This window comes from Eptatretus burgeri, chromosome 15 (genome assembly GCF_056783735.1).
Source record: "Eptatretus burgeri isolate ZD-2024b chromosome 15, Ebu_testis_v1, whole genome shotgun sequence".
Classification (NCBI taxonomy): domain Eukaryota; kingdom Metazoa; phylum Chordata; class Myxini; order Myxiniformes; family Myxinidae; genus Eptatretus; species Eptatretus burgeri.
In genome coordinates, this window is record NC_140975.1 from 21,267,263 (window position 1) to 21,283,647 (window position 16,385).

Consider the following 16,385-nt stretch of genomic DNA (forward strand, 5'->3'; position numbering starts at 1 on the left):
CCTCTCGACGTCTCATTCCTGCAGTTCGGAAGGATGTTCTGCCTGCCTCAAAACTTAGCAATATTATTTATGAGTTCAAGTGCCAGTGTGATGCTCGGTATGTAGGCAGAACAGCCCAGACTCTGACTGACAATCAAACAGCACGTCCCTCTTTCAATCAGGATAAAAATATTATTGGTATGCGAATACAGCCGGTACGTGCTTGTAGGAAGGTCCCAGCATCAATCCCAACATCGTGTGCATCCGTTATTGGACAGCATTTAATGGGGAATGCAAACTGTGCTGAACAGTATAATGTGGATGCATTCAAGATATTGAGTACGAGTAGAGGACAAAGTATAACATCTCCGAATACTAGAAGCGACATTTATCTATTCCATGGAGCCTTGGCAAAAAGAGTTTGTCTACTTGCTTTGCTTATTTGTTTAAAGAGGAAGAGGAACACAAACTCGTCTCACGATCACAGATATTGATGAAGAGGATTCTACAACAGCCTTAGCGGCTCCGCCTCAGACTCTGCAGCCTCCATTTGGAGAGCTGAACACTGAGCAGGCTCCTCCCACCTAGACCGTTGGGAGGTGAGGACGCATCAGTAGAGAACGTCCAATCAGAATTGACTTCGTTGATAGGTATCTCTTAGACCGTTCTTCTTCCTTACCTCATTCACTTTGTGTGAATTTCACCTGATGAAAGCACAACGAAAAGCTTTGTGGCTTTCTTTTATGGTAATGTCCTTCAAAATGTCTCTGTTTACGTCTATATTGAAGTATATATGTATAAAAGCACCGTGTATTTATTTCTCTGTCACGCAGGAAGTGACCTCACGTTCACCGAAGTGATGCCTCGTTCATCACTGAAAGGGAGCACACACGATATCAGTGTTCGCACCATTTTGTTTGTACTCATGAAGGGTGAATTTATACCATCTAAACCTTTTACTACACGCATCTGAATTTGGGTTGATTACATGACTAGTCCGGTGGTTTTCACAACTATATTGCCAGAAGTGAGACGTTAGTAATTATTTGCAGCAAAGAGTCATTTTTTAACCTCCGCCATCGAAGATGGACGGAGGTTACTGTTTTCACCCCTTTCTGTTTGTTTGTTTGTTTGTTTGTTTGTGAACAGTACTACGGAAAAACTCCTGGACGGATTTCGACGAAACATGGTGGGGGGATTAGGTATGGTCCCAAGGATCATGCCATTAGATTTTGGACTTGGTCCAAAATCCAATATGGCCGCTATGGCGGCCATTTTGAAAAAATATTTGAATTTTTGTTTTTGCATTTCTACATATTTTAAGTTATTTCCAACCAAAAAAAAAAAATTGTTCGAGGAAAAAAAATAAAAATTTGCAACTTTTTTTCAAAAATTTTCTATTTTATTTGAAAAATATTTGAATTTTTTTTTGCATTTCTACATTTTTTTTTGGCATTTCTACATGCACGTCGATCTAGTTTAGTTTATTCAATCGTGGTTCAGTAGAGTCTGATCCGTTTTCACCTACAATGAATAGGATATCAGGTTCACTTAATTGACCCAGCAGTATTGACGGCGGAGGTTTTGCACTCTACCGAGTGCTCCCCCTCTAGTTCATCTCTGCTAATGCCCTGTTCGATTCCCGCAAACAGAATTCAAAAAGCTTGCCTAGTTTCGGAGATAATTTTTTTGGCGATTTCCATTAGTGGAGATATTTTGACATCATAACTTTTTTTCTCGGAGGAATTTTCAAAATCGGAGATGGTTCCTGTCTGCGCGGGGTATTTTTACATATATATGCCAAGTTTCAGGAAGTTTCGATGAAAACTGTAGGCTGTGAAACAAAAAAGTCCACAAGAAGAAGATGAAGAACAACAACGTGAGTCAGACTTAGAGATCTTCCAGGAGGATCTAAAAAAAATTATACTTTATTTATGAAACAAAAGTAAATCCACAAGCCTGTGAGTTTATATTCTCTACAACTGTGCTGTGATCGTGGTGATTGGGGTGGGGGGGGGGGTTGCTCTTGGCCCCGTCAATTTCACGGGCTTTACACTCGTGTTGTAAAATTTGCAATAAAGAAATTGCTTCCTTGTGACTAAAATAAATTAAGAATGACCTTTTTACACGTTCAGAAATCGGCAGGAAATTGAAGTCTGCTCAAAACTACAGTATATATATATATATATATATATATATATATATATATATATATATATATATATATATATATATATATATATATATATATATATATATATATATATATATATATAAACCTATGGGGGAAATGCAAACAGTCGATTACAGGATTTTGGATCAACTACAAAACACGGCATGCAATCGTCAACTTGATAATCTGCTGACTGCAATAAAGGAAGATATGCAAGATATGCGATTCCCCCACAAAGTACCCCATGCCAGGAGAATTAGCACCACGGCAAATTCTTTGTCCCCAGTGTCAGCTGTTCAAACTGAACAGCCAAGAAACAGAATTGCTGATCGCAATCCTCCCCCATCTCCCCCAGCCCCTCTTACACCTGCACAAGGTGCTAATCCACAGATTAAGCAAACGTTAAAGGCAGCTTGGGCAAGCCATTTCACCAAGGCTAAGAATTTTGGGATAATGTTCTCTGAGAAACCCTCTCTTTTTGTGCCAAGTAACCCAGCGAGGAAAATGGACATTTCCTGCAGAACCCGAGTAAAAATGGTCAGGCTTCCACTGCAAATGGGAGGCGCACGGTTATCAAGGCCAGAATGAGATAGCCCAGATTGGGTGACATTACCTGAAACCTGCACCAAAAGCTGCAGACATCGGGGAGCCAAGGGCAAGGGAGTGGAAGGCCAGTGAGACGCATGAGCTCGAGAGTTTTTGGTGGGTGGGTGTGGGAGTGAAGGGTTTAGAAGTGGGGTGCTGTGGTTGAAAAGACAAGACTTGAACAAGCGGTAGGGGGTTAACAGCTGACCATCAGTAACACGACAGGAGGAACCTGCTGATAAGAACAAGCGTAACAAGGGCGATTCAGCTGGCGAGGATGAGCTCTTTATAAATGTGCATCGTCTCCGCAGATGTTGTTTAAACTCCAGCAACTCTCTTTACTGGGCGAGGCACCATAAATCAACAATAAAACAATTAAACTTCCAAAGAACGAGAAGAGAACATTATGGTATCTACTTCTTAGGCATTAAAACTCAAGGTCAAACAAAACCCAGGGTGAGGGTGGGTGGAGAGGGAATTATGAGCTCTATTAGTATATGACCTCACCTCTCACAGACAAACTTGCAGAGTAAAGCCCCAGCCTCAGCTTTTGGAGCCTTCGGGCTGCAGAGCATGAGCCAGGCCGCTGTCTCAATTGCCCGTTGACCACGCTGCAAAGCCTCAATTGGCCAGTGGATGGTGAGCAGATGTGCCGCCGCCTCCCTCACCTGGCAAGTAATTAGGACACGTCACTCAGTCCTACAAAGCTCATTTATGAAGAAACTCTTGAGAACCTAATGGCATCACCAACCTTGAATTTTGATGCTCCAGTCATAGCTGTTTCTACCAAAGGTTAAATACCATGCATCAAAGCAAAAGATTAGATAAAATGTAACAGAGTCCATGGGGACAGATTTACTTGGACGTCAAGGACATGCTGGTGTTGTAGTTGTAGATAACCTCAAGAAGTTGAAGACAAAAGTGGAAAGGACTTGGATCCTATAAACCTCTTAAATGTATGGATGTCTTGGACTCAAACAAAGAACGGATCACGACAAGTCATCCTAATCAAGGCGAAATAAGTGATCCATTGATTGGTAAAGCAGAAACCAACAAAACTGACTTGCATTAAACATCTGGGATTCTCCCATCTCCATCCAAGGTTATTGCATGTCACATTGGTAAGAGGGATCTAACAGAGGTATCCTTCAAAGTCCTCAATCATATCACCGCCACTAGACTCTGAACACTCCTACTTACTGGTTATACCAGTTAAAGGAAACCACATATTATCTACCTGTCGTGCTCCCCAATAGTTACTGAATCGGTACCCATTCCTGTGGAACAACAAACACATTAGTATAAATTATGGCACACAATGTGCTTTGGACCGGAGATTGACGTACACCATAAGGATGGCTCAAAGTACCAAAACTAACAAAATCTTGAAGTACGTAGCTGCCTCTTAAAACTGGATACGTGCCAGGCGCCGAAAGACGAAATAAAGATAAAATTATTTTGAATTTGTACTCAATGACGTACCAGCTCTCGTAATGTTTGTTATCCGCATACAGGATAACCATCTTCAGTTGGTTCTTCTGCGTTTGAAACGCGGCACAAGTCTGCGGGGTAGCATCATTGGCTGAAGGTTTGACTGTGCCGCCGATGCAATGCCCTCTGCTGGTTCAGGCAGGAATTTGTAATTTGTTCATGGTGCCGGTGATAACTCACCATCTCGTTGCGAAGGACACCGTGGGATCTTTAACATCCAGCAACTAATGTCGGCAGATGGGACGCCCGTTTAACGTTCATCCGAGGGACAGAACACACATCGATGAATCACCTTGCCTGTGAAACACGAGGACGACAGTATACAGCTTGGTCCGGTTTCAAAACCAGGCTCGGCAGCTTAGAGGCAAGTGTGCGTACCTCTAGTCTAAGCCATCTTCATTTGGTACAACGCTGGCATTGTGCCATGTAGAACAGACTAAAAACAGTTTGTTGGATCAACAAAAGCAGCAAAACTGTCCACAGGTGAAAAGTGCCCTTATAGTTCAGTATGTGTTTTTAATACCGATGTAGAATGGCACTCGGTGGAGTGCATACCTCCGCCAGACTGAACAGTTTACATTTTCTATCCCACCAAGAGACTGGATCCGGAGCTGAACCAAGCTCGAATCAGCTTGTTCTTGTCATCTAAGCAACTCTTCGACCAAGTTTTGTCATAATCCATCCATAACTTTTTGACAGATCACGCCATACGAGTATGACATTTTTGGCCCCATTTCTCAATGGTTGTTATTTTGTTTGCAGCATGTGGCTGCTGGTTGCATCATTTTCTGGAAGTGCAGCTGTACCGCTGATGTAGTGCCCCTGTTACCAGTAAGCTAGTTCTCATTTTGCCAACCTCGGAAGGATGTCAGGCTCGGTCAACCCATGTGGTGTTATTTCAATGGCACAAAAGGGGCTCAAAACTCAAGACCTTAAGATGTTAAGCCAACACCAGGCTTTTTTCAATGGTCACTCATAAAAATTTCAAAACTCTCGTATCTGGATCCGCATTCGGGTCTGCACCAAAATCGAACCAATTTTGTCCTCATCACACACCCAACCTGTCCACCAAATTTCGTCAGAATCTGTCCCACAACTTTTTGCCGAGATATTCTGCTCAAAGACAGACGGATGAACAGACAGGGTGAAAACATAACCTCTGTCTACCTTCGGTGGCGGAGGTAACAATCTCATCATGTTAAGGTGAATAGACCATCAATGGGTGAATGAAGAAAGGAGAAAGGAGGAAGGCATACCATAAGCAGTAGCATGCTGCTGCTGTTGCTACCAACTACTTTTGTTAACAGATTGGGCGAAGGTTTTGGTCCATCCGTCATCCAAACCAACTGGCCAAGCCCAACGTTTGACTGGAGCTGACTTGGACAGGAATTTGTAATTTGCTCAGAAGAGTGCTGGCGATAACTCGCCTACTCGAACGTCCAGTAACTAATACGAGCAGACGCGCCACCCGGATAAATATCCAGTTGATGTCCGGCACCCTTTGCAATGCAACACGACGCATGAAAATCACCAACCTGACAGTTTATCGTCACGTCTGGAATCAAACGTAGACCGGACAGAACAGAGGTAAAGTGCACCACCCTCTGGACAATCCTGTCATATAAGCAGCAACGTACAATTTAGAAATAGACATCAAGCAAGCACAAGCATTTCCTCTACAGCCATAAGTGAGGTTAAGTAAACCAACCAGAACAATGAACACCTGCGGTGAAACAAAGCAAAAGAGAAAACAGCGTATTACTCCAACTAACCTCGTCTGTTCCATCCTGCATACAGAAAAGCAATGCGCCGAGACTCCGTGTGGAATAAAAATCCCAGTATCCATTGCTCCACGCCCACTTCAACAGCATTTTGACATCTTCTGTTCATACCACAATGGAGTGTGCAATTAGAAAAGGACAAACAATGATTACATAACCTGTGTCCCCCCTCCCCCCCCCCCACTTTTTAGCAATCAATCAACCTGCAGAAACGATTATTGGATGTCTGGAGGAATCAACAAACCAGACTCTAACAGTAACTGTATGATCCTTCAAGCTACTTAAAGTCAAGTAGTTTTGGGATGAAATGTCTGTGCTGCGAGTTATATTGCATTACAAGCCGGTAGGCGACGTGGGTGGTCGCTATATAATTGCATACTAGTCATACAGTTTTTTGATGGATCAGGCTGAAATTTTTTGACAAAGAGGTTGATTATAGTGCGCATAAAAGCACAGAAGGCGATTTTTGATTTTCCAAAAAAGAATATATAAAAATATTTTTCGAATTTTTTCAAAAATTTCAAAGTCCCGTTGCTTGGCAATGGTGGCGTCCATAGCAACGGTGCTCAAAAGCATACAACTACATCTTGGTATGAACCTACCGGTCAAGTTTCATCAAAATCGGTTGACTCCTCTGGCCTCCAGAGCTGTCCATTACATACAAACAGACAGACAGACGGAAAACCTGAGAATAATTGTCGTCTAGCGCGACCACCCAATATTTGAGGGGCCTTGTGAATGCCCCGATTGCTCCATCATGAGCATAGGATTCTACCACCACCACCACCTTCTTCTTCTGTATGCAATACATGGCTGTGGGTAGCATAATTTGCTGGGAGCACAGCTGTGACACTGATGCAGTGCCCCCTACAGGTTGGAGCATGAATTTGCAATTTGGCCAGGGTGTCGGTGACAGCTCACCTACTCCACCGACTACCGCTGAATGTTTTGGTCAAGAAAACACGACATCAAAAGTTAATTATGCAAAAACGTTTAAAACAAGGATAGTAATCCAAGGTGTCTTAGCTGTAAGAAGCTCGCATGGTGGCGAGTGAGAGAGTATTGAAACACTAAAACAATGGACTGTTCGTGCACATACCGGGCGGTGTGCCCTTCTTCCGGTTAGGCATTGGAGTGGAGCTCAGAGTCTCCAGCAAAGCAGAAAGCAGGAGGATGGCCATACGAAGACGCTGGTAAGAGGCATTGGGTGTGAGCGACTCGATACAAAGTGTCCACAAAGAATCCATCCAGGCTGCAGAACAAAGCGTTGAAAATGCGTTTTGTGCACAAGATTACAATCCTACATGCTGTAGGAAAAAAAAATTCATATCAAGTATCTGAATTTTAGTAAACATATAAACAATTGGGATCAATGTATCATTGTATAATCGAGCCTTTATAAGTTGTATATCATTGATAGGAGGCTACATCATGAACAGCTTCGGTTGCAAATGCAACATCAAAAGCTTAAAACGAGAATAGGATCCTGTCTGTAGGACAAGAAAATCCAAGTGACCCCAATTGCGAATTCCATCGAGCATGTTATCTGTCGAAGCTACCGACATGATAGCGTGTGTGGTATGAACGTGGGCAAATGAAGCATCAGCACGCGTGTCACAGACATGTGGAGCAATGATCACCTCCTCATCATATTCGAGTGTTCTTAAGCAGAATGGTTTTAACATAAAACCTAATTTGCTGGTTTCAGAATATCCTAAATCCATTAATTCATGATATAATGTTAAACAGAAAAAAAAACATATACATATATATATATATATATATACACATTGGAAATAATTAATTTAAAAGCCGAGTGCCCAAGACAGGCACACCGTTAAAATAAGAGATAGTTTGATAATTTCATCAAGTAAAACTTTTTTTGGTGTAATTACCTTTCCTAGCGGCATTAAGACGGCCTCAAAATTACAAAAAACCTTCAACAACACTTTCCCTTACAGCCTCCTCTGGCGAGGCTGCACCCAGCCGCTCTCTCAACACTACGCATTACATCTCCCAAGGGTTAACCCTGCAGTCAGTGGCCCTAATCAGGTTAGCACGGTCCTGCCACTAATTGCACTCACACTTTCCTCCCGGGATGAGTGATAACCGCAGCCGGAGTGACTGCACTGGGTCCGCAAGGGAAGTGACGGGGGAATTTAAAGCCGACATGAAAAATAATTCTGTGTTTGGCTAACCCCAGGACCTGGTAATTTCTTGCACCTAGCTCTACCTCGGTTCAATTTCAGGCTTTTGCATCAATTTTACAAGTTGATTGTCACATTCAACAACGGAGAGGAATTTGCATTGGGATAGGGTGGGAGTGGATGGAGAAGGGTGGGGGAGATAGATGGAGGGGGAGGGGTGGGGTGGGAGTAGAACTTTTTTTTCCTGTTGTTAAATCACAAATGCCAATTTTTTGTTCTCTTGAATATCTTGGACAGAATAAAGATATGTAAAAAAAAGATTATGGGCCACTCTTTATTGGTGGGCCAGTCAAAACTGTGATTTCAAATCTCGAATCAAATCACAAGGGGCTATCTCTATTTATTACGAATCCAAAAATGGCGGAAGTTTTGGAAGAGCTTGCCCGATGGACACCCAGCACAGAGTCTGTCGTCGACCTTCTGTAAAGTCTGTCGATTGAAAAAGAGGTGCCTGAGCTCGCGTTATTGCACGACGTGATCCAATAAAATATTAACGCAGTAAAAATGATTTCTTGCAGAATACTCGAGCCAATGATTCGTGGAGAATAATCGGAAATTGCGACAATGATATTTTGTAGATTTTCATGTGTGGAGCTGCAAAGTTGAATATCATCGCTGCCATATTACTGCAAATAAGTATTCTACAGGGAAAAGAGGTGAAAATATCCTTGCCATGGCTTGAGGCTTTGTCGGCTTGCACAGATTTAGACGTGTAACCGTCAAAACAATTGGAAAGTTGACGCACCTGTGCTGCTCTTCAGTTCTTTATCCCAGTCAGGCTCAATGTGAAGGTGTCTCGCCTTTTTCTTGCCAACCGTCCTCAACGAGGACAAGCTGTTGTCTCGGACTCTGGTGAAGGCTCTTCGTGCTGACGTCTGGATTCTTTGCCGGAATGGCGCCGAGCCACGGGAGAGGTTACGCCGAAGGAAGACGTAGAATAAGCCCCGTCCGGAAGAGGCCAAAGGCCTGGATGAGAGCAACTCGAAGGCCGATGCGCGGATATCGTCGTTCGAGTGAGCAAGGCCAAGGAGCAAGCGGGTGTCGATATTTTGATCACTCTGCGATGCAGGCAGCACTGAAGCGGAAACTGTCATCTACAATGCACAATAAAAAATAAAAAAAAATCACAAATGGAAGCCTCAATGTTGACATTGTTTCCCCGTGTGCACAGATAATTACAACAATAAACCATTCATAATAATGGACGGAGGTTATGTTTTCACCTCTGTCTGTCTGTTTATCCGTGAGCACGATATCTCAAAAAGTTATTAACAAATTCGGATGAAACTTGGTGGGCAGCTTGGGTGCGTGGCAAGGAAGAATTGTTTCAATTTTGGTGATAATCTGAATCTGGATCCGGATACGCGAATCAATTTTTCTTTTTTTTAAGTGATTCTTCACCATTGAGGGATGGGGCCAAAAATGATACAGTACACGGAATCTAAAAAAGTTGTGGACGAGTTATGACAAAACCAGAGGACGAGTTGGTTCGGGACAAAAACAAGCCGATTAGATTTTGAATGAGATCCGGATCCAGATCCGGATCCGGATCCGGCCCATCAGTGGGAAACAAAACGTAAACTGTTCAGCCTGGCGGAGGTGTGCGCTCTCGCGAGTGCCATTGTTGTCTTGATGATGTGTTAAACAATTATTTTCAGATGACTTTGCAATATATGTTGAGACAAAAAACATAAGCGGAATAAGAATGTACATTTTGTCAAAAGCACATCGACACAGGAGGTATAATGGTTTCAAAATTCTCATGCTAGATTGGTGTCGTGCAAACGTACCAGGTTTAACCAGGCCTGCAAAAACTTGGGTCCAGCAAAGCGTTCGCTCATTGGTGCCAGCGCTTCTGGGAAAACCTGAAACAGGTCGATGTTGGCATTAAAGATTCACAGAGAGATTGATAAGTACATGGACAAAGTAAAACATGGACGGATTCGTGAAGTACTGTATAAAGACAAGTCTGGAGACGGCGATGGTTCACGAGCAATGTACACGGTTCGCCTTTTTTATTTTTTGACCTTCGAGGGGACGCCACGGGCAAACTGGCGGGAATCGGGAAAAACGTAAATGATGAAAGTTGTAGTACTCGAAGAGCACTACTTACATACCAACTTTCATTCGAAACAGTTGAAAACCCGAGGAGCTCGATATGCCCAGTTTATTGATTTTTTTTGACATTTTCTAAGTTCGTGACCTTGTGACCTTGACCTTGGGACGAAAATGAAAAATCGAGCTCCGTGGGGCTATGCAGGTGCCATTTGGCTAACCAAATAACGAAACCCCTGCCAGATTCGACAAACCCCCTCGGAGAAGATGTAACTTGAAACCGGCTACCCCCTAAAAACACATGTTTTTTGGGCTTGGCTCCGCGCATAATGGGCGCAGCACGCCCATTCTCAGGAAAACACAACGAGATCATGATATAAACCTCCCACCAAAATCTTATCAAGATCAGATCAAAACCCACGGATCTATGCTCGGGACAGACAGACAGACCGACAGACACCCATAATGAATATAGTGGTCACTTACTGACTCGTGAACCAATATCGGTTTTTGGGATTACATTGCTTGGATGGCTACCAAGTTGCTGAGGGGTACAGGGTAGCCCATCGTTGGTTAAGGGTTCGAAGAAAGAGGGTACGAAGAGCTAGCAGAAGTCGAGAGTGATGCATTTATATTTTTAACAAAATACTGGTAACATTTTGGAGTAACAGAGAGCCTGATGGTGAGCAAAAAGTGTGGGAATGATTCATGATCACATTTTAGGGTCATGATGGGTGAAGATTAAAAATCAGAAGCGAAACAAAACCATCAAGATCACATTTTTACAAGTTCTGCCAGCTGAGCAGTGAACATCCTATGAAATTGACCTTCACTTCTCAAAAATAGGTGCTGAAACAATTTAATCAACAAATAATTAATAACGAAAGCCAACCCACTCCGTAGGACAATGCAAGCAACAAAACAAACATGGCAGTGGTGGGGTGGGGGATAGGAGATGGGGGGCTGGGGGGATTTCAGGCATCACCAACCAAAATATCAGTTCATTTGATTTGAAGCACTTCCCCAAAAGTATGAAAAAAAAAAATTCCTCGGCATCAGCTGCTCCCAAAGGTTGGCACCCTGCTAGGAATGCGAGCCTGCAATGCGACTGCACCTCTGTACGCCACCTCCGATTATGCAGCTCACTTCTTCGACCAACACCGAAGCCGACTTGCACACAGCTGCACAAGGCATTGGAGTCGTGTGCACGTCAGTCGAATGCCAAGGGATGGAGAAGGATCCAGCTGCAGAAGCTTCATCGCACCAGTGTACTCAAAGTAAGCAACAGGTATTTTTTTTTTCTCATCTTGGTTTCTATGTCCAATCCCCAAACTCAACTCCTTTACTGATGAAAACTTGCAAAATACAAGGGATATCAGTTGACTCCAAAAGAGCTGACATTAAGATCTTTAAGGTACTTCACCGTGAAGGAGATTGAGCATCATGTGCTGACCTAATGAAGCACCGACAAAGAGGGCAAGTTCATTGGTCAAATGAATCTCAAAATTCCCTGCCAAAAAGACCTTGCATGATGTAAATTTTAAAGGAAACTCATAATAAGCTAGAAGGGCACTTGGTAGAGTGCGTACCTCCGCCACGCGATGCCTGAAACAGTAGAACATATCGGTCCCAATACATTTTTAAAATATCATGTGATGTATCGTTTTTTGCCTCATCCCGCAACGGTGAAGAATGACTTTAGAAATTAAAAATATTTCGTATCTGGATTCAGATCTTCACCAAAATCAAATCCATTCGTCCGTGTTCCACACCCAACCTGTCCACCAAGTTTCGTCCGAATCCGTCCGCAACCTTTTGAGATATCGTGCTCTATATCGGTTTAGTCCGATCTCTCAATGGTGAAGAATCACCAAAAAAAATTCTAGAAGTCGGATCAGGATCCGGACATTCAGCAAAATCTAATCAATTTGTCCTTGTCACACACCCAAACTCTCCGCCAAATTTCCTTTATATTTGTCCACAACTTTTTTGAGATATCCTGCACACAATCAAACAAACAAACAGGGGTGAAAACATCACCTCCTTCCATCTTTGGTTGCAGCGGTAACTGGAAGGGCACTCAGTAGAGCGCATAACTCCACCACGCAATGCCTGATCCAATAGAACATGTCAGGCCCAATAAATATATTGTTTTTAGCCCCATCTATCAATGGTGAAGAATCACTTTAAAAATTATCAGATCCTGATCCGGATTCTGATCTTCACTAAAATCGAATCAGTTCGTCCTTGTCACACACCAAACCTGTCCACCAAATTTCATCCGAATCTGTCCACAGCCTTTTGAAATATCCTGTACACAAACAGACAAATAGATAGACAAGCCGGTAGGCGGCCATGGGTCGCCGAGCATCTGATGACCTTTGACCCCTGATCTGAGTTAATCTAGTACTAAGTACTTACGAAATTACAATCGAATCGGTTAACCCGTGTATGAGCATGGGGGCTTTGAATGGCCATTTTGCCCAAACAATGCACTCATTGACCTTTGACTCCTGACTTAGCCAAGAAAGGTCAATATGTCCTGAAGCAAAGTTGTAGTACCCATTGAGTACTATGTACCTGTGAACTTTCATTCGTATCGGTTAACCCGTGTATGAGCAAGGGGGCTTTGAATGGTCATTTTGCCAGAAAAATGCACTCATTGACCTTTGACCCCTGACCAAGCCGAGATAGGTCAATATGTCCTGAAGCAAAGTTGTTGTACTCATTGAGTACTATGTACCTGTGAATTTTCATTTGTATCGGTTAATCCGTGTAGGAGCAAGGGTGCCTTGAATGGTAATTTCGACCAAAAAATGAACTTATTGACCTTTGACCCCTGACCTACTTGAGATAGGTCATTATGCAAATGAGCAAAGTTGTAGTTCTCATTACGGTCTATAAGCGTGTAAAGATTCATTCGATTCGGTTCAACAGTATTGGAGCTAGTGTACTTTCAATTTTCAGCGGGAATGCTCAATGGCCCTCGGACACCACGTTGAGAGGGTTGCCATTTGGAAACTATGAGATATAGAACAAAATGGATGTCATATAGCGGATAGACAATCACCTTAACATTATGCATACCAAATCTCATCCAGTTCCATCTACTGATAACTACTCGGTATCCATTTGAATGAAAAGTACAGAAAATGCGGTTTGAAATCGGAAATCCCCAAAGTTCGAGGGGGTGCTGTGGGTGAAAAAAGATATAAATCGAAAATCCGGCTCGATCGTTTGTGCACAATGTATTCCAGACGATTAGTGTGAATTTTCATGACCATCCGACCATAACCCTAGGAGGAGTAGCATTTGGCGCAAAGGCATCTCCAGCTCTCGCATATTATCGATTTTTGCACTAATTGACCTTTGACCCCTAACCTAAGCGAAATTGGTCAATATTTCCTGAGGCAAAGTTGTAGTACTCATTGAGTACCATGAACCTGCAAAGTTTCATTCGTATCGATGCACTCACCTGGTCGCTAGGGGGCCTTCAATTTTTGCCAATTTTCGCGCATACCCTAATTGTAGGGGGCGCTGCGGGTAAAGTATTCCGTATATCACAAAAACCGGAATATATTTGATAGAGCATCACCTGTAGATCATTCGTGCCAAATTTCATAACCCTATGTGGGATAATGGCTTTCGGAATTGATTTCGCGTGAACGGTACCGATTTTGAAGATTTTTCGGTTGTTGCTAGGGAACCAAAGCGTCCCTAGCAACCATCACAATTTTCAAAGCACTCGGTCATAAGATGTACCTACCACCCGAGTTTGGTCAAAATCTGCCCACGTTTACGAGTCCGCCCAATTATGCTTGTGACAAACAAACAAACATCCAAACAGACAGAATTACTGACAATAAGGGTCACCTATTTTGGTGACCCAATAGTCAAAGACAAACAGACAGGGGTGAAAACATAACGTCCTTCACCTTCAGTGCTGGAGGTAACAAGGAATACAATAGTTTCACAGATGCAACAACAACAACAACAACAACAACAAAAATCAAACTTGTGTTGTGTTTGCAAATTGTGGCTACCCACAATGCAGTTGAGTGAGTTTTCAACGACATTATGAAAATGTTCAGACATCAAAAGTCAGCAATAAGAAAGCAGGAAGGGGGTGTGGGGTGAGTGGGGAGGAGGAATAAACAAAGGAAAAAAAAAATGAGAGATGGAAGGGAGAGGAAGGAGAAAAAAAAAAAGGGGAAACAAAATTGGGAGAAGGTGCACGGAGAGGGGAAGGTTAAGGGCGAAGGGGTTGAACATTCCAGTGTTTTCGTTTCGGCAATTTGTTTAAAATGCAAGCTAATGGACAATCAACAAATCACTAGCAGCTAATAGTTCACCTTCAGAGTGTGTGGCAGCAAGTCTTGGGAAGTTTTCTGCTGAAGTTGAACAATAGCAGCGCTGAGCCCTGAGGTTACCATTTCCAGCCAATAAGTGGTCCACAAATGAGTACGCCTTTCTCCAGGTTCTCGGTCATCTTCATGAGCTTTCACCGTCATTGTACATGTTTCTGAACCATGACAGAGACCGATCTCCTGCTGAAATGCTTTCATTGAGCTTTGGGAGTTCTGCGTCGGTTGAAGGCGATGCTGCTCATTGAGGCAAGAATCTGTTCGCGTAGTCGAGTCGGGTGACACCAAATCGGATCGCTGTGCATGGATCCACTCCCGCCTTTGCTGCAGCAGAAGGACCTTATAGAGATCGGCTGCAGCTGGCGCCAAATAATTAGTGGCCAAACAATTCAAGATCTGTTCTGGAAGGTTCTTGAAAGTATCCATAACCTGGGGAAGAGGGTGTTGGCATTTTTCGGGAAGCGTGTATCATCTGATGGTTTATGAAATAAATAAATCTCTTGGCCACGTATATTATGCAATATGACAGGTTCATCAAATTCCGAATAACAAACATTAAGCCAACATCATTTGGACAAGTAAGAACTGGAATTAGGGTTAGCATCGTCCACCCTCTCCCAGGGCCGTTGTGTTGAGAAGGACTGAGCTGAGTGTATGAGAGTGGTGGTTGTTAGATTTTACCTGCTTTGTGAAAGCTCAAAGAGAAGATTCCCACAAAAAAACAACTTGAAATACGTACTCGACATATATCCTGTAAATATTTTGTTCAATTTCGTTTCTTCGCAACAGAATTACAGGGGTTCAAAACCAGGAATAGATACATGGGCCCACCCTGTACTTCCCCATCTTCATTAATAAAACAAAAATTCATTTAACATGGGGGGTGGGGGGAGGGGCGGAATAATAATCACCAACTCATTCTGCCTGTCATTTCCTTCTTTTGCTCATTCTTTATCCATTTCAATCTCAATACCTCCTTTTAGAACAAATTTGCTTCTGTCTTTGAAACATTTTAAAATGTCACTGAAAGCTGAATTATTTCTCAAATCTCTCGAACACGACCACCACACGTTTTATTCTTCCTCGTCTCATCTTTTCCTCTTCTTCTTCACCCAATAAATTTCACAAATTTGGTGATCATGCAAATGCTCAGTCCATAGATCACCCCCCGCCCCCCAAATTTAAAGCACCTCTCCCCTTGCTTGCAATAATCATTCATTTCAACCCTGTCACAATGTCTGTCTTCTTCAACAGAATTAAGCATCAAGAAAAGTTCAGTTTTCACAGATTACCAGCACACAACCATGAACTCTTCCAAATATTTACTCCACGCACATCTAATGCCCCCCACCCCCTGATGCGCATCCATGCCCCCCTCCCGATGCGTGTCCCATGCCCCCCCCTTCCCGATGCGTGTCCCATGCCCCCCCTTCCCAATGCGTGTCCCATGCCCGGCTCCTCTCCCTCCTCCGCATGGCTCCCCCCTCCTCTGCATGAGGCCCAGCTCTCCCCCTCCTCTGCTTCCGCATGCAATCTCTCTTGTTCCTCTTCTGTCCTTATTGGCTCTTCTGATCACTTTCCTCTCAAAGCCCACATCTCTCTGGCTATTGTCAGGGAGTATCCTCAATGGTGCGGAATGGAACTATTCGAACAAGCCAACTGGCAAACACTTCAATGTGCCCTGTCATAAAAGGAATGTCACACCATCTCCACAGCATGTGGTATTGATTCTGTCTGAGAATATTTTCAC

At 43.2% G+C, this 16,385-nt stretch overlaps 1 protein-coding gene across 5 annotated transcripts in view; it reads right to left on the reverse strand.

Annotated features, from left to right (window-relative positions):
• THADA (THADA armadillo repeat containing) overlaps positions 1-16,385 on the reverse strand; it is a 202,531-nt gene that overhangs the window by 88,349 nt on the left and 97,797 nt on the right. For all 5 annotated transcript variants that reach the window (XR_015051759.1, XM_085857381.1, XM_085857382.1 and 2 more), the window contains 6 exons: positions 14,624-15,064; positions 10,007-10,081; positions 8,962-9,310; positions 7,109-7,261; positions 6,001-6,110; positions 3,245-3,405 (listed from right to left, as the gene is read on the reverse strand). Coding sequence is in view for 4 of the 5 variants with exons in the window: in XM_085857381.1 (XP_085713507.1) it covers positions 3,245-3,405; positions 6,001-6,110; positions 7,109-7,261; positions 8,962-9,310; positions 10,007-10,081; positions 14,624-15,064 (1,289 nt within the window). In the remaining variant the exon portion in view is untranslated. The remainder of the gene's footprint in view (positions 1-3,244; positions 3,406-6,000; positions 6,111-7,108; positions 7,262-8,961; positions 9,311-10,006; positions 10,082-14,623; positions 15,065-16,385) is intronic.